Source organism: Mixophyes fleayi, chromosome 2 (genome assembly GCF_038048845.1).
Source record: "Mixophyes fleayi isolate aMixFle1 chromosome 2, aMixFle1.hap1, whole genome shotgun sequence".
Classification (NCBI taxonomy): domain Eukaryota; kingdom Metazoa; phylum Chordata; class Amphibia; order Anura; family Limnodynastidae; genus Mixophyes; species Mixophyes fleayi.
Window position 1 is genome coordinate 177058133 of NC_134403.1, and position 18383 is coordinate 177076515.

Here is an 18383-nt window from a genome sequence, read left to right on the forward strand (position 1 = left end):
GAAAGCCTGAATAAAGCATAAGGTAATAAAAAGCCTAAGACCTGATTTTGTATACAATATTGTTTGCATTCAAGAGAATTATTGTAGGACTTTGGACAAAAGAGTTACATTTTAAGTTGCTATTAACCAGTAAGACTAATGTTAGAGTCAAAAACAGAGATCAGTTAAACTATTCAGACATTTTTCATCTATCAATATAGTAGTGCAAACACCTTCCAAGTCAAATTGTAAAATATTAATTTAACACTTGCAGAGTTTACACTGGAACACTGTGAATCAATAATCTATGAAACCGTCATGAGCGGTTCACATACCAGTCCATAAACAATATGCCTAAGTACTATAAAGTCTGGTCTTGTTGGGTGAAGTCTAGCTTTGCAGTGAGATCACTAGCGGCAGATTTTGATCCACCTAGGGCACCCTTTCTTCCTCCCTCTCTCCCCCTCTTTCAACAATATAAACCTACTTATGTTATATATGTCTCTATTGGATAACTAGATACTAGGGTTGGGGGCTATGGTGCTCGGTGGGGGCGGGAGGGGAAGCTATACCTGAGTGGGTCAAATGTTATATTGGACTTTTATTTGAACTGTATGTTGCATGTACGAATAATGATGTACATGTATTTTCGTGCAGAGTTATATACTCAAAAGAACTGGAACTGTTTGCTAAGCTAATTAAGTTATGTTGTATCTGTATTGTTTGAACATTTTAATAAAAATAATTTAAAAAAAAATTATCTATGAAACTTAAAAGTATTGAACTAAAACTTGTTTTAGTACTTAATTATATTTAATGAATATCCAACAATCTTTAACATCACTTACAAGTAAATGTATCAAGCTGCGAGTTTCCAGCGGATTTGAAAACTGGAGATATTGCCTATTGCAACCAATTGGATCGTAGCTATAATTTTGTAGACTGTATACAAAATAAATGATAACTAGGGGCCTGATTCATTAAGGATCTTAACTTAAGAAAGTTCTTATTTCAGTCTCCTGGACAAAACCATGTTACAATGCAAGGGGTGCAAATTAGTATTCTGTTTTGCACATAAGTTAAATACTGACTGTTTTTCATGTAGCACACAAATATCAACTTTAAATTTCAGTGTACAAATAAGCTATCAAGTATTTGTGTGCTGCATGAAAACACAGTCAGTATTTAACTTATGTGCAAAACAGAATACTCATTTGCACCCCTTGCATTGTAACATGGTTTTGTCCAGGAGACTGAAATAAGAAGTTTCTTAAGTTAAGATCCTTAATGAATCAGGCCCTAGAATCTGATTGGTTGCTATAGGTAACATCTCCACTTTTCAAACCAGCCGGAAACACGCAGCTTGATAAATGTGCCCCCTAGTATCCGATAGATCGAATAAATTAATTACCTGAAGGAAGAAAAGATGCTGGGTTATGTCTTGAAAAAGCTCCTCAGACACATTTTCTGGGTAAAACTTTGCCAAAAACCAGAACTTTACAGGATCTTCCTTAGGGATATCTTGCTGTAAAATCTGTTAAGAAAAAGTTCAAGATTGTAAAATTACTGACAAAGAACAAAAGTTTTTCCACTGGATATTCTCGTAATGACCAGTTCACAGAGTAATATTGTCTCTTCATTTTGCAACATACAGTTAATAAAATATCATTTAAGATCTTTCGCATTTAAGCGCAAGATCTTAAATGCAGGTGCAAGAAATCCACACCAGTGATCTAATATACAGGAATTAAAATGTAACTTTCTGTAACTTGTATCTAATGGAAAATACACAATAAAATAAAGTCCTATCCGTAACTATTAAGGGGTATTCCCATAGCCGCCTCTTATTTTTATGATACTCTGGCTTTCCAGAAGCAACATAGCATGGAACAGGGACAAAAGCAATTCATTATTTCCAGTTTAAGTGACAAAAAGCAAACATTTGAAATGTGGTCATATAAAAATAATAAAATACTCCTGACCATGAAGAGTTTAAGGATCTGTCCTAATATAATAGAATACTTTGACTTAACATTTTTGTTTTTGTTAAATTGCAAATTTCAGTCACTGCCAAAAAACTTGCAAACTATGCTGAAAACATCTGCTGAAACAGACCATGAACATGTGTATGGGGTGTGCGCCTTCAAGCAAACACTACAATAATAATAAGTATTTGCACAAAAGAAAATGCTATCTCAATCTGCATTTTCTGTTGTTCCTAAATGACCCCCAGAGAGTATCGCACCGGGTGACGTAGGGAGGGGAGGAAACGCTCCCACCCTTTATCCTTGCAAATTATTGTTCCTGCACATGAGTGTTATGCTGAAACTGAGCCACTCACAGTAGACAAATAGTGCAAAAACAAAAAGGTATATCATAGAAATCAAGATGAATAATAATGCCCACAATGGCTAAACCTACAACATGCAATGTGCAAATGTCAAGCCTGGACTTTAATAGTTAGCAAGTGCTATTTATGTCGCTGATCAATGCAAAAAGCATAATTGGCAACTGGTAGAGTTTGCAGCCTACGTTAATTAATAGCCAACAAAGTGAAAACAGGAGCTTAAAAATCACAAATTAATTTCCTGGCAAATTTTACATTTAATCAAACTTAACTGAAGTTACAGCCCTGTCTATCTATTCCTGAAAATGACAGATTTCCACTATTTGTAAGACGTTCTGTGGTGGATAACACTAGCAATTTAACGGTTGACTCTGCGACATTCTGAAAATGTTGCAGTTTGCTGTATATTTTTTGAAAAACAATTGATTTTTGTAGGAAATTGACCTAAAAAGTAGCTGCAATTTATCACAAACTCTCTGTTCACCACATATAAAACATAAATGACATTTGTTGCATGCACCACTAGCAAGATACAAAGTAGTAGTAGCGCTACCCAAAAGCTGGGTACACACTACACTGTTTTCATCCAATAATCGGCTCAAACAGCCGACATACTACCGCTCGTTTAAAAGTGGGTCAGTGTGTGCAGTGACACGATGGTCGAAAGTCTGCCCAAATGGACGATTATCGCCTCATTTGGTTGGTCGTACCGTTTAATATTTTCGGTCCAATCTCGTTTCCGCTGTGTAGTGTGTATAAACTTCCGACTGATCCACAACAGTGAGTACGAAATTACAGTCATTGCTCACGACAACATGGCTGTAAAAAGTCGCTAACGTGAGGTCCGCTCTTCCCTTTCTCGTCCTAAACAAGGCTAGTGTGTATGCAGTCCATGGACCGAGCGATCAGACCATCGATCACATGTAAAATCGCTCTGCATAAAAAGTTGGTCGAAATTTCTGTAGTGTGTACCCAGCTTAAGACAGTAGGACAAAACAAACATACAATACTGGAGTAATATATTTATTTACCTTTTTATCTAGATTCAACCAGGAGTCTATCCCACTGGCCATGTACTGTAGGCCAAAGAACCAGGATTCTTTAATTGCCAAATTTCTGCACACCAAATCAAAGAGATCTTTTCCTTTCCAGTCCATCTACAAACAAAATATATTTAATATCTATAAAATATATAGTATGATTTGACATCTCAATCATATATAAATATTTTAGGTCTTTCAAAAATCACGATTACTCATTATCGAATTAAAGACTATTTTCACCCAACAATTATATTTTACCATTTTGTCTGTTGAGAGCAGCTATGTAAAGAAAAAAATCCTCTACTTACCTAGTACATACCAATAAGCTCAGACATTTTGTGGGTGATATTCCCTAACTATAGCCAAAGCAATTTACCCCCATCAACTATCAACCGTTATCGCCGCTATTCACAGTGACAAGGGATGAATTTTCTGACTTATTTAAAATGTAAGTCATCCTGGGACATTACATCCGATGAGAGGCTGTCCCAGCAAAGACTGTGGCACCAGGGATTGCCATTGAACTTTTGGGTTCTGACCCAGTGTCTGACTGATAGCTGCGCATTCCCCTCCCCTCTCTCTACTAAGACAAATTAGTTAGACAAGAGAGGGGAGGAGCATCCAGCCTGCTAAGGGAGGGATCAGAAGAGGTCTCTCCATTGATGACCCGTTAATGCCATCCTCAGTTAGCATGAGCAATTGCAGACAAGTTCCAAAAAGTAAAGCTTTTCAGAGCTTGACAAAGGCCATTTTGCAATCCCCATAGACAACTATGGGGATGGCAGCTGTGAACGACACAGATATCTCCAATATATGCAGCTATACAAAGTTGATAAATAGGAATGATACTTAATAATGCCATAATCCTGCGAAAATGGCTGTTTTCGCAGGATTTATGGCATGAGCCACTTTGATAAACTTTAATCCCTGTATTGGCTGGGACATTCCCATGGCCCTTATCCTATCTTCATGGCTGCTACTTGATGTAACTTTGATTTCCTTCAGGGTAGGATTCTCTTATGCTTGTCTAAGGAAGACACCACTCTTGCAGCCTTAGATAGAAATGCAGCATAGATTTGTATTTGGTGGCATTGTTAGATTTGCGTCTTAGAAGGCATATCTACTATGCATCCATAAGCCTTGATGTAAAGGTAGACGTTGATGATGATAATAGCAGCAACATTTATCTTTACGTTGCTAAAAACAAGTGATATAAGTTAACAGCATAGCCCTATCCCACCTCAAATGAATAACAAACACCAGCGCTATAGCCAGCGGCTAGTTACCATGAAAGCACGGGGACAAGGATTGTGGGGTCATAATGCTAATACAATAACCAACACTAAGCAAAGCATGCTGGACCAGAACATTGGGGCTCTTCCTGGAAGCCCTAGGGATGTGGGTGTCAGGATTATAGTGATATTAGTGGGGAGTACTGGAGTTGCAAATATGTCACCCCCAGTGATCCCAGTTATTGTCCCAGCAAGCCTACTAGCCATTTAGCTGTTTGTGCACGCTAGTGCTTGTGCCTGTTGTGAAACATGTAGTTCATTAATAACGTACATAAAAAAAATCACTAACATAGTCCAAGTGAAACAAGAAAATCCCTAGTAGACAGTGCCCAGCCACAGATGTGCCAGGAAAAGCTCCAGTACTCTTTATCATGGGGCTGGTTGTGTCTAGCCGTTTTCTGCAAGATTCCACACAAGTGGCTCCCGATCCATGTTGAATGGGCTGGGACTGGTTTCCAGGATTGGCCAACGCTGCAGGAGGAAATAGGTTATAGGGGAACGGTGCAGCCTGGTACTAATAACTTTAGCAGGAGGACCCCACACTCATTGACCCTACTTTAGTGGTAACCAGACCCAGGCTATAACACTAGTGTTGGTTACTCATTTGGGGTGTGGAGGGCATACTGTTTTACATACTTATTTCTTTTTGCAGTTTAAAGATAAACCATTCAGTTGATGATGGCGTATCCTTGATCCAACTGCTCTACATGTTGGATTTTAGGTTGCAGCTCAATTTACAGACTTTCCTTGCCTGCTCTTGTGTTCCGGGCCTTTGTCACCGGGTTACCCTATCATGGCTGACAGATATCTTGGTTACCATGTTATTATGCAGGAGCTCCTGCATAGTAACTAAGCCGTCTATCAGCTATAACACGCTCACAGCAATAATGAGAAGTTGGAATACTGTGGGAAACAAGAGTGAATGTATGTACTTTTTTTGCACACCTGACCCACCCTCCAAACGATATAAACCCTTGTGCTACCAACCTAGTGCTGGTTAGAGAAAAATCGGGGGGAAGAAGTGTGGGGCAGATGCTTGGCAAACAAAAAAACAGGTGACAGAGACAATATAACAGCTTCTGCCAGCAGAAGCGACTCAGCGCAGAATGAAGATCTATTTATAGATCTGCTGGCTGCGTCTGCCTGCCTGGCAAAAAGTGTCCCTGACGATGGTGTTAGGACCCTGATGCTGAGGAGGAACGCTTTTCCCCACGCTGTCAGATGCAGCCGGCAGGTCTATAGTTTAAAGTTTCAGAATACAACACACCAAATATATTGCATTGGTAAAAGTGAAGTGCCTGAAAAGCACTTAGGAACATGTTAAGATTCACCATTATATGCATCACTATAGACAGCAGTCGTTTTCATTTATGTGCATCTTTTTTCCCAGAGCTTATAAGTGAATAAGCCCTAAATCAGCAGCCATTTCCTTTTCTATGTCTTTATCATACTTGCCAACTCTCCCGGAATGTCCGGGAGACTCCCGCATTTTGCGAGAGTCTCCTGGACGAGTGTGGCAATCTTCCTGATAGGAAGTGGGCAGAATTCGGTTTAAACACCGCAATTCACCCGGAATCGCTGCGTTTAGCCTCGCCCCCACTGTAAAATGACGCGATTTGCGTCATTTCGTCACGGGGCGGGGCCAAAATGACGCAATTTCGGCGCCCCGCCCCCTGCACGCTACGTCCCAGCCGGCATCTCGCGGAAAAAGAAATACAAATGTTGGCAAGTATGGTCTTTATACACCATTACACCACTGATAAATACTATACCGGTTATAAAAACTGGCTGCATGTATAAGCCACTAACTTTTGTTTTAGGACTTTAAAGCAAATTAGAAACAGTACTGAATGATTCTCTCATAGTGTACATGTACATACTTTTCATGTCTGATCATGTGTATTCTCTACAGGTAGGTATTAGGATTTAGCTTTATTATTTCGTCATGTTTTCTATGCTTTTACTTTTTTATCATTGCATCACTGAAAAACAAGGATTATTGTACTACTATTAACTGAAGTGCCTCCAGGGCCTTTCCATTGTAACAGCACCTAAGTCAACAAAACTGTACATGTTTGAACAGGTTGTCACTTATTATTAAGGCACTGTAAGAACACCTGTATTAGTCATAGAGAAAGTTTTAGATGTGAACATATTATTGCTACATTTACAGTAGACAATCATGTCTGTGTCAACACAAGTTGGTCTAACACTATAAACAAATAGATTACAATACTGATCTATTGGACATTTTTCTTTTTGACCACATCATGAGACGTATTCCACACTCACCCATATTAAGTATCATCAGGAATAGTTGACATTATAATGTAACAAATATAGTAATAAATTCATCACTTGTGGCTGTTCACAGAAAGAACTGTAAAATCAATTGAGGTACTTTAAATTGAACAACATGATTTGACAAAAAAAAAAAAAACAAGGTCAGGTCACCTTGCAAGAAAGAGAGACTATATTTGATGCACCTGATACATAGGGCCTGATTATTTAACACAAATTTTATGTTTTGATTTTCTATTTTTTATTTATTTATTTGCGTATTTTACTACACTTTCACTAAGAAATATCTGTCTGCAGACTCTCTAAATTGGGTATGCACAGATTTGGGCGTATTACTGTACCTAACCAGCACTCTGATCTTACATGATCAACTGGTCAACTAAAACATATGAAGATTCTTTTGTAATCTACATCATCTTGCAATGCTAGTCAGGTAACATATCCATAAAAACAATGAAAACATGCACATGAGCTAACAAAGCAACAAGTTATGATTTTTTTAAATTATTTAGGTTTTGTAAATAACCATAATTTATCTTTCCTAAGGAAATAATAATTGTACAGGTGTCTTAAAATTAGTGGATTTATTTAAGTTCCCCTGATAACATAATATATATTGAAACTGGATGTGATCATGATTTACCAGGTGACAATAAAAACTAACCTCACAATGTAATTCCATTTCAGATTCCATCGTTAAAACTTTAACTTTAAATGTCTTCTGCTGCTTCTTCATCAGGTCCCGGATGGACATATTTTATGATGTAGCTGTAGTTTATAAAGTAAACCCTGCAATAAAAAAAACAAAGATGAATATTGCCATTCCAATAATGATTTGATGTAAATGATATCCCCTTACACAGGCTCTGTAATAGAAAACCAGCAAATCCATTACCATTGTAATAAATGGTGCCAGAGGGAGGTGGCAGTGAGAGGACTGACCGTAAACCCTTGATTGTGACTGGTGATTGGTCTTCCCTTTTCCATTGGATGGACAGAAGGGGAGGGGAGTCTTATAAAAAAACATTTCTAGGTGGTAGTGCAGCTTTAAGATATCCATAAAAGTATCATGATGTAATTAAGGGTATCAAAGTGCGATAAAAAGGTACAAATTTGGTATTAACCTTCTAAATTAACCACATTGTAGTAAAGAGTAATATCAGTCTACTGACAACCTTCAGTCTACAATAGCATTCACAATGTAACAGCAGGACAGATAATCACAGCAGTGGCTTATAGTAGAGAAGAATGAGGTTGCTGCTGCCTTTTACACTATCACATATTGAAAAACAAGCTCTTATTTTGCATTAGTGTACCTTCTGGAGAGGCTATGGCGGAAAAAGATTGCACTTTGGTGAAATCATTTCTTCTAATTTTGTGGCTATTTATGCACGTAAAGTTAGTGGAACCATTTATATAGGTAGTAGGATATTTTTCTGGCACAAGAGAACAAACGGAGATCTGGGGCCTGATTCATTAAGGATCTTAAATTAAGACGTTTCTTATTTTAGTCTCCTGGACAAAACCATGTTACAATGAAAGGGGTGCAAATGAGTTTTCTGTTTTGCACATAAATTAAATACTGACTGTTTTTTCATGTAGCACACATGTAGCACACAAATACTTGATAGCTTATTTGTACACTGAAATTTAAAGTTGATATTTATGTGCTACATGAAAAAACAGTCAGTATTTAACTTATGTGCAAAACAGAAAACTCATTTGCACCCCTTGCATTGTAATATGGTTTTGTCCAGGAGACTTAAATAAGAAACTTCTTAATTTAAGATCCTTAATGAATTATGCCCCTGCTCTTACCCATTGTAAGTCACAAATGTACTCAATAATATCAGTCATAAAAAATGAAATAGGTAAATAGAATAATCACATTTTCATCTCAGTAATAAAACCTTACATGGACATTGCAATACATGTATAACATTTTGATTCCTTAAAAAACTGCAATCCTGGGTACTAGTTACATTGTTATTGACCTGATTCTTGTTGTTAGTGAAGCCCCAGGAACTGCACGCTTAAACTGTATTTTCTGATTCTCACTTTCTGTAGTACACCACACTGCAGAAGTCAGTGCTATGGGAGTTCGGTCACTGGCCAAGTGATTTGTGAACTCAGGATTCAGACTGGGGTCCGTCAACATTCACCTTTGAATTCCTGTGCTTCAAGATTTAGTTCAGGAGTTTCCTTGCAGATGGGTAAATGGAATAGCACAACAGAAATGTGTATTATGTCTCTACTGCCTCTCAGCACTAACAGATCATTAGATCTGTTAGTAACTGTTATGTTGGCTACCAATTTACAAAGAATCAACTGATGATGGCACCATGACAGAAGAGAACAATTAAGAATCTTTTGACCCATTAGGATCCCCCCTAATTTCATAAAGGACAATGAATCATGGGCCAAATTACAGAGAGGGTACGTATAATCTGATAGAATTCCAGAATCTATCTCCAGTTCTTTGATGCATATCTGACATTCTTTAATGATAAGTGCCTTTGCCTTTCTCTTCCTGAACTTCTAGCAGATGTTTAGTAAATTGGTTAGCGAGGAATCAGCATCAGGAACTCCAGAAGAAGGAAGGAAAGAATCCAGAAATCTTGAATTGGTAACATAAACAATGATGGGGGTTTTGATAGTGACAATAAGATTATTGTGAGCAAACCTGTCCCAAGGTAATGAGTCTATACCAATGTCTTTGTGTACTGAAATACAATTCCTCAAATATTGTTCCAAGATTTAATATACTTGTTAGATCTGACTTGTCATGAAACGAGTTTGATAACACCTTAACCAGTCTGTCCCTCGTTTCTCACAAAATGTGGAGCATAACCACATGTACTTTTTATAGCCCTGTTTAAGTTTGGTTTACTAGAGTACAACTGCAGTGTCTAATTTCATTTGAATAAAGGAACATTGTAGCCATGTCTATACATAAGACTTCTTCACTATATGTTACACATTGTAAAAAATGTATATTGTTTAATGTATATTGTTGATATTGCAGTTAAACTGTTATTACTCGTTTTTAAAGTGAAGCCAGGTGGCTTATGGGTAAGGATCAGGTGGTGTCCAGGATACAAGTGAGGGCACTGTAGCTATATTCATTCTCCCTGAAGTCCTGAACATCTGAAAGCTAGGTCTGGGTGAAAAAAAGCTTGTAAAGGGCTGAGTGCTGTCCTAGATTTGGAGGTGGGGAAAACCAATTAATATCCACTGTCCCTCACAGGACTGGGACAGGTATTCTGTCAGAGGAGCCACTGTGGAAGGACAGTTCATCTCCCCTCCCCCTCCAACCTCCTAATCCAGCACCCACCAATGTTTTAGAGAGAGCCAGGGGTTTGCCCGAGGGGGGAAAACACTATGGAAATTTGACCCTGGATATAAGGAGCCACTGCAGGGTGGGGGGATATTCATTATGAGGATTGATTCCTGGAAGGTGCAGGGATGGCTGGTGTTGAGTTTATGTTCTCTACCAGGAGACTACATCTGCAGCTGAGAGAAATCCATCGGTTTTGGATTCTGAAAGTCAGGACAGCCAGGTGACTGTAACTTCTTTGGGGTAAGAGAAAGATAATGTGACAAACCTGCCTGCATTTATTTACTGCCTGTATATAATTTTCTAGTGATTATTCTTATTACAATAAAAGTATTGTTATACTTCCTAACTGCATTTGCCTGAGTGACTATAGGAACTCTAGAAGGTACTGGGTAGGCTTCCCTGGTATAGTAAGGCACCCCTGAGTGACCATCCAGTGTAAAGTGGGTAGAATTGGACAAGATAAACCCGGTATCTTCACATGACTATTGGACAAAGTAACATAAGCCAAAGAAAATGTAATTTGTCTCCCAGTCCTTGTATAATGTTCTCCAGAGCTTGCCCACAAACTGAACGCCATTGTCTGAGACAATTTAACAAGGAGATCAAGTAATTAACTTCCTTAATGAAGAGATATGCCAGGACAAACGGAGTAGCATCACCTTTTAACAAAGTTATCACGGCATATTTATGTCCTGCAGGCTCAGGCCAAATAAAGGTAACATAAACCATGTCTGGATGCATCTGAGGAGCAAAAGACACAGAGAACCTGGGATTGCTGAAAAGTACATTACTCTAATTTAGCTTAGAGACTTAGACAATGAAGTACAGTCTTGACATATTGGGGCATATTCAATTCCGATCCCGATCCGCGGGATTGCGCCGGAACGGCCGCGAACCTAATCCGCAGTACCGCAATAACGTGGATTTTCATTCGCAGCCCACAGGGCTGCGTATGAAAATCCGCGTTATTGTGGTACCGTATTACCGGCAGTACTGCGCATTTTCCGCGGTAACGCGCGTTACCGTGGATCGGATCGGAATTGAATATGCCCCATAGTCTGTTATATAGTTCCTTGGATATAACACTGATATCAACGGGAGGGAATAGCGGTTTCTAGTGGTAGTGTTATGGATACCTTAGTCATTACAACATACCGAGAGAGGAGCGAAGAGGCATTCTTTGTCACAAAGAGTACATGTGCACCTATGTACAGGTTATCCTAAATATTTTTGAACATGGCCTCAGCCTCAGGTATAGATAGTGGATAGACCTCTGCCTACAGGTAGAGAGGATCCAAGCAAAATGTTGATGCCACAGTCATGTTGACAATGAGAAGTTATCACTTTGCACTCTGAACATGTAAATATTCTGAGAGCATTGAGGATTTATACTGATATCATTGGTAAAGAAGGATTGTGGACAACTCACTCCATGAACAAGGTAAAACATAAGGAATCCCAAAAGTGAATTTTTCCAGAAGTCCTATTAAGGACTGGAATGTGTCTAAAGTCAGGGGATGCCTAGAAGCATTAGACTAAAGGCTATAAAAATAACAAGAAAGGATATTTGCTTTATAAGTAGAACGCCCACTTGAAAGGTAAGAGGAAATGTCTAAAACTAAATTAAACCTCCTTGAATGAAATTCCTATTAAGGGGCCTGATTCATCAAGGTACGCAAACGCATACGCATCTGTGTTTCATACTTTGAGTGACGCAAACCGTTATATTTGCGTTGGAGTTTGAGATTGAGTTGACTTTGAGTGCCGTATCTGCTCTGTTTGTGCTGCGTATGTGGTGTTTTACGTAGCTCAAGTCCCGTTTAGCAGATGCGGATGCGTTTGCGTACCTTGATGAATCAGGCCCAAGATTATTATTATTTATTTATAAAGTGCTGAAATATTACGAAGATCTGTACATTGAGGGCATCATACAGATTGCGTACAATGACATGAACTGTGTGAGAAATCACAACACTAGCTCCAGATAACAGCTGTCAAAAAAAGTTAAAAATGACAGCTTCAAACACATTCCCTCCATTCCTGTTATCAGCAGTTTGCTAATAGCAATCTAGCTAGTCACCTGGTCAATCAGAAAAATAGATCTCACCTGTTTGTATCATTAATAAAGTCCCTCAGTTTTACCAAACGTTTGCAGGTGCAAAGGTTTGTTATGGATTTTTCTGCTTTTGCTTTGAAGAAGACATGTTTTGTTTGACCTCAGCTTAATCCCCATTATTCTACCTGCTCCAATCCCTTGACTTTGGCTCCGTACATCACTATTCTACCATCTACACTCTTTTGACTTCAGCTTGAACTTCACAACCAGTCCTCAGTGGCTGGCTAGATGTAGTGTGTCTCTGATAGCTACCCCAGCCAATTGGTGCTTTCAAAAGAATTGAGTAAGTAGTCTCCTGGACAGAACCATGTTACAATTAGGGATGAGCGCACTCGGATTTATGAAATCCGAGCCCACCCGAACGTTGCGGATCCGAGTCGGATCCGAGACAGATCCAGGTATTGGCGCCAAATTCAAAAGTGAAACTGAGGCTCTGACTCATAATCCCGTTGTCGGATCTCGCGATACTCGGATCCTATAAATTCCCCGCTAGTCGCCGCCATCTTCACTCGGGCATTGATCAGGGTAGAGGGAGGGTGTGTTAGGTGGTCCTCTGTGCTGTTTAGTTCTGTGCTGTTTAGTTCTGTGCTGTTTAGTTCTGTGCTGTTTAGTTCTGTGCTGTTTAGTTCTGTGCTGTGCTGTGCTGTGCTGTGCTGTGCTGTGTTCTGCAGTATCAGTCCAGTGGTGCTGTGTGCTGTGCTCTGTCCTTCTGAGGTCAGTGGTGCTGCTGGGTCCTGTGCTGTGTCCTGTTCAGTCCAGTGGTGCTGTGTCCTGTGCTCTGTGCTTCTAAGGGCATAGTTATTTCCCCAATATTCCCCTGTGTTTAAAAAAATAAAAAAAAGTTTTTTTAAAAAATACCAAAAACTACTTTAATTTTTTTTAATTACCACAAAATTTGCACAACCAATCCTGCAGTATAAGCCCATTGGTACTGCAATATTACCAAGTTCACACATTCAGCAGTAAAAGTCCAGTGGTACTGCAATATTACAAAGTTTACACATTCTGCAGTATCAGTCCAGTGGTGCTGTGTCCTGTGCTCTGTCCTGCTGAGTTCCGTAGTGCTGCTGGGTCCTGTGCCGTGTCCTGTTCAGTCCAGTGGTGCTGTGTCCTGTGCTCTGTGCTTCTAAGGGCATAGTTATTTCCCCATTATTCCCAAGTTTTTAAAAAATAAAAAAAAAGTAAAAAAAAATAAAAAATTAAAAAAAAAAAAATATATAATAATTATAACCAAATTTGCAAAACCAATCCAGCATTATAAGTCCATTGGTACTGCAATATTACCAAGTTCACACATTCTGCAGTATCAGTCCAGTGGTGCTGTGTCCTGTGCTCTGTCCTGCTGAGTTCCGTAGTGCTGCTGGGTCCTGTGCCGTGTCCTGTTCAGTCCAGTGGTGCTGTGTCCTGTGCTCTGTGCTTCTAAGGGCATAGTTATTTCCCCACTATTCCCAAGTTTTTTAAAAATAAAAAAAAAGTAAAAAAAAATAAAAAATTTAAAAAAAAAAATATATATAATAATTATAACCAAATTTGCAAAACCAATCCAGCAGTATAAGTCCATTGGTACTGCAATATTACCAAGTTCACACATTCTGCAGTATCAGTCCAGTGGTGCTGTGTCCTGTGCTCTGTCCTGCTGAGTTCCGTAGTGCTGCTGGGTCCTGTGCCGTGTCCTGTTCAGTCCAGTGGTGCTGTGTCCTGTGCTCTGTGCTTCTAAGGGCATAGTTATTTCCCCACTATTCCCAAGTTTTTTAAAAATAAAAAAAAAGTAAAAAAAAATAAAAAATTAAAAAAAAAAAAAATATATAATAATTATAACCAAATTTGCAAAACCAATCCAGCAGTATAAGTCCATTGGTACTGCAATATTACCAAGTTCACACATTCTGCAGTATCTTGTGCTACATATAATGGAGACCAAAAATTTGGAGGATAAAGTAGGGAAAGATCAAGACCCACTTCCTCCTAATGCTGAAGCTGCTGCCACTAGTCATGACATAGACGATGAAATGCCATCAACGTCGTCTTCCAAGCCCGATGCCCAATCTCGTAGTACCGGGCATGTAAAATCCAAAAAGCCCAAGTTAAGAAAAAGTAGCAAAAAGAGAAACTTAAAATCATCTGAGGAGAAACGTAAAGTTGCCAATATGCCATTTACGACACGGAGTGGCAAGGAACGGCTTAGGCCCTGGCCCGTGTTCATGACTAGTGGTTCAGCTTCACCCACGGATCTTAGCCCTCCTCCTCCTCCCCCCCCCTACAAAAAATTGAAGAGAGTTATGCTGTCAGCAACAAAACAGCAAACAACTCTGCCTTCTAAAGAGAAATTATCACAAATCCCCAAGGCGAGTCCAAGGGTGTTGGTGGTTGTCAAGCCTGACCTTCCCATCACTGTACGGGAAGAGGTGGCTCGGGAGGAGGCTATTGATGATGTAGCTGGCGCTGTGGAGGAACTTGATGATGAGGATGGTGATGTGGTTATTGTAAATGAGGCACCAGGGGGGGAAACAGCTGATGTCCATGGGATGAAAAAGCCCATCGTCATGCCTGGTCAGAAGACCAAAAAATGCACCTCTTCGGTCTGGAGTTATTTTTATCCAAATCCAGACAACCAATGTATGGCAATATGTAGCTTATGTAAAGCTCAAATAAGCAGGGGTAAGGATCTTGCCCACCTAGGAACATCCTCCCTTATACGTCACCTGAATAACCTTCATAGTTCAGTGGTTAGTTCAGGAACTGGGGCTAGGACCCTCATCGGTACAGGGACACCTAAATCCCGTGGTCCAGTTGGATACACACCAGCAACACCCTCCTCGTCAACTTCCTCCACAATCTCCATCAGATTCAGTCCTGCAGCCCAAGTCAGCAGCCAGACTGAGTCCTCCTCAATACGGGATTCATCCGAGGAATCCTGCAGCGGTACGCCTACTACTGCCACTGCTGCTGTTGCTGCTGTTAGTCGGTCATCTTCCCAGAGGGGAAGTCGTAAGACCGCTAAGTCTTTCACAAAACAATTGACCGTCCAACAGTCGTTTGCCATGACCACCAAATACGATAGTAGTCACCCTATTGCAAAGCGTATAACTGCGGCTGTAACTGCAATGTTGGTGTTAGACGTGCGCCCGGTGTCCGCCATCAGTGGAGTGGGATTTAGAGGGTTGATGGAGGTATTGTGTCCCCGGTACCAAATCCCCTCGAGATTCCACTTCACTAGGCAGGCGATACCAAAAATGTACAGAGAAGTACGATCAAGTGTCCTCAGTGCTCTTAAAAATGCGGTTGTACCCACTGTCCACTTAACCACGGACATGTGGACAAGTGGTTCTGGGCAAACGAAGGACTATATGACTGTGACAGCCCACTGGGTAGATGCATCCCCTTCCGCAGCAACAGCAACAGCTGCATCAGTAGCAGCATCTACAAAATGGCTGCTCATGCAAAGGCAGGCAACATTGTGCATTACAGGCTTTAATAAGAGGCACAACGCTGACAACATATTAGAGAAAATGAGGGAAATTATCTCCCAGTGGCTTACCCCACTTAGACTCTCATGGGGATTTGTGGTGTCAGACAATGCCAGTAACATTGTGCGGGCATTAAATATGGGCAATTTCCAGCACGTCCCATGTTTTGCCCACACCATTAATTTGGTGGTGCAGCATTACCTCAAGAGTGACAGGGGTGTGCAGGAGATGCTTGCGGTGGCCCGCAAAATTGCTGGACACTTTCGGCATTCAGCCAGTGCCTACCGCAGACTAGAGGCACATCAAAAAAGCTTGAACCTGCCCTGCCATCACCTCAAACAAGAGGTTGTGACGTGCTGGAACTCCACCCTCTATATGCTGCAGAGGATGGAGGAGCAGCAAAAGGCCATTCAGGCCTACACAGCCACCTACGACATAGGCAAAGGAGTGGGGATGCGCCTCAGTCAAGCGCAGTGGAGACTGATTTCCGTGTTGTGCAAGGTTCTGCAGCCATTTGAACTTGCCACACGAGAAGTCAGTTCCGACACTGCCAGCTTGAGTCAGGTCATTCCCCTGATCAGGCTGTTGCAGAAGCAGCTGGAGAAAGTGAGGGAGGAGCTGGTAAGCCATTGCGATTACACCAAGCATGTAGCTCTTGTGGATGTAGCCCTTCGTACGCTTTGCCAGGATCCGAGGGTGGTCACTCTTTTAAAGTCAGAGGAATACATTCTGGCCACCGTGCTCGATCCTCGGTTTAAAGCGTATGTTGTGTCTCTGTTTCCGGCGGACACAAGTCTACAGCGGTGCAAAGACCTGCTGGTCAGGAGATTGTCCTCTGAAGAGGACCGTGACATGCCAACAGCTCCACCCTCATTTTCTTCCACATCTATGGCTGCGAGGAAAAAGCTCAGTTTTCCCAAAAGAGGCACTGGCGGGGATGCTGATAACATCTGGTCCGGACTGAAGGACCTGCCAACCATTGCAGACATGTCTACTCTCGCTGCATTGGATGCTGTCACAATAGAAAAAATTGTGGATGATTACTTTGCTGACACCATCCAAGTAGACATGTCAGACAGTCCATATTGTTACTGGCAGGAAAAAAAGGCAGTTTGGAAGCCCCTGTACAAACTGGCTCTATTTTACCTGAGTTGTCCCCCCTCCAGTGTGTACTCGGAAAGAGTTTTTAGTGCAGCGGGGAACCTGGTCAGTGAGCGGCGAAGGAGGTTGCTTCCTCACAACGTTGAAAAAATGATGTTTATAAAAATGAATAATCAATTCCTCAATGAAGTACAGCACTGCCCTCCAGATACTACAGAGGGACCTGTGGTTGTGGAGTCCAGCGGGGACGAATTGATAATGTGTGATGAGGAGGAAGTACACACTGTAGGGGGAGAGGAATCAGAGGTTGAGGATGAGGACGACATCTTGCCTCAGTAGAGCCTGTTTAGTCTGTACAGGGAGAGATGAATAGCTTTTTTGGTGTGGGGGCCCAAACAAACCAATCATTTCAGCCAAAGTTGTTTGGTAGGCCCTGTCGCTGAAATGATTGGTTTGTTAAAGTGTGCATGTCCTATTTCAACAACATAAGGGTGGGTGTGAGGGCCCAAGGACAATTCCATCTTGGAACTTTTTTTTTTGCATTATATGACCAAGCAACAGTCGTTTGCCATGTTCAAAAAGTAAAACCAAATGTAAAAAAATTCAAGAAATTAAACCAAAAGTAAAATGCCGTGTCATAATTTAAAACAAGAGGTATTGACGTGCTCTAAAACTACTGTATTGTTGTTTATATTTTATAAACACTACACTTGAAAGCTTGAGTCTTTCAATAGAAAAGTAACTGTCCATTGCACGAATATTTGCAACAGGGACAATTTTAGGGTTAAGAAAGTCAACTAATAACACTTCGACGCTGTCTGTCTTTATAAACACTACACTTGGAAGTTGGAGGAGGTATTGTGGCCCCGGCACCAAATTTACTACCGGGGCCACTCCACTGTGCAGTCCATATTTAGGTGTATCAGATATTAAACAACGGTGACAGTTGATGCCCAATTTTTTAATTATATTGTGGCCTCGGTACCAAATTGTGTACCGGGGCCACCACACTACGCAGTCCAGATACTTGTTTGGTGGAATTCAGACCAGTTGAGGGTTTTATTATTATATTGTGTGGACCACTCTATCTATACCACACTACAACTCTATACCACTCTATTTCATACTTTAATTCTATTTCCTACTTTAATTCTATTACTAATTAATTACCATAAAGAGGAACAAAATAAACCAATTTTACCAAAAGTATAATATGACTTAGACTTACAAACACTACACTTGAAAGATCGTGCCTTTAAATGAAAAAGTCAGTCTTCATTGCACGACTATGTGCAACAGGGACAGTTTTTTGGGTTTACAAAGTCAAACAATAACACTTTGACCCTGTCTGTCTGGGATCTCAATGACGAATTGTCTGTACCATGTTTGGAGGAGGT

At 40.5% G+C, this 18383-nt stretch overlaps 1 protein-coding gene across 1 annotated transcript in view; it reads right to left on the reverse strand.

The window, feature by feature from the left end:
• The window catches only part of LOC142138385 (merlin-like), a 72295-nt gene that overhangs the window by 48855 nt on the left and 5057 nt on the right, over positions 1–18383 (reverse strand). Inside the window, exons 2-4 of the mRNA XM_075195026.1 lie at positions 7627–7751; positions 3358–3483; positions 1391–1513 (exon numbers count right to left, since the gene is read on the reverse strand). Coding sequence (XP_075051127.1) covers positions 1391–1513; positions 3358–3483; positions 7627–7716 — 339 coding nt within the window. The 5' untranslated portion in view covers positions 7717–7751. The remainder of the gene's footprint in view (positions 1–1390; positions 1514–3357; positions 3484–7626; positions 7752–18383) is intronic.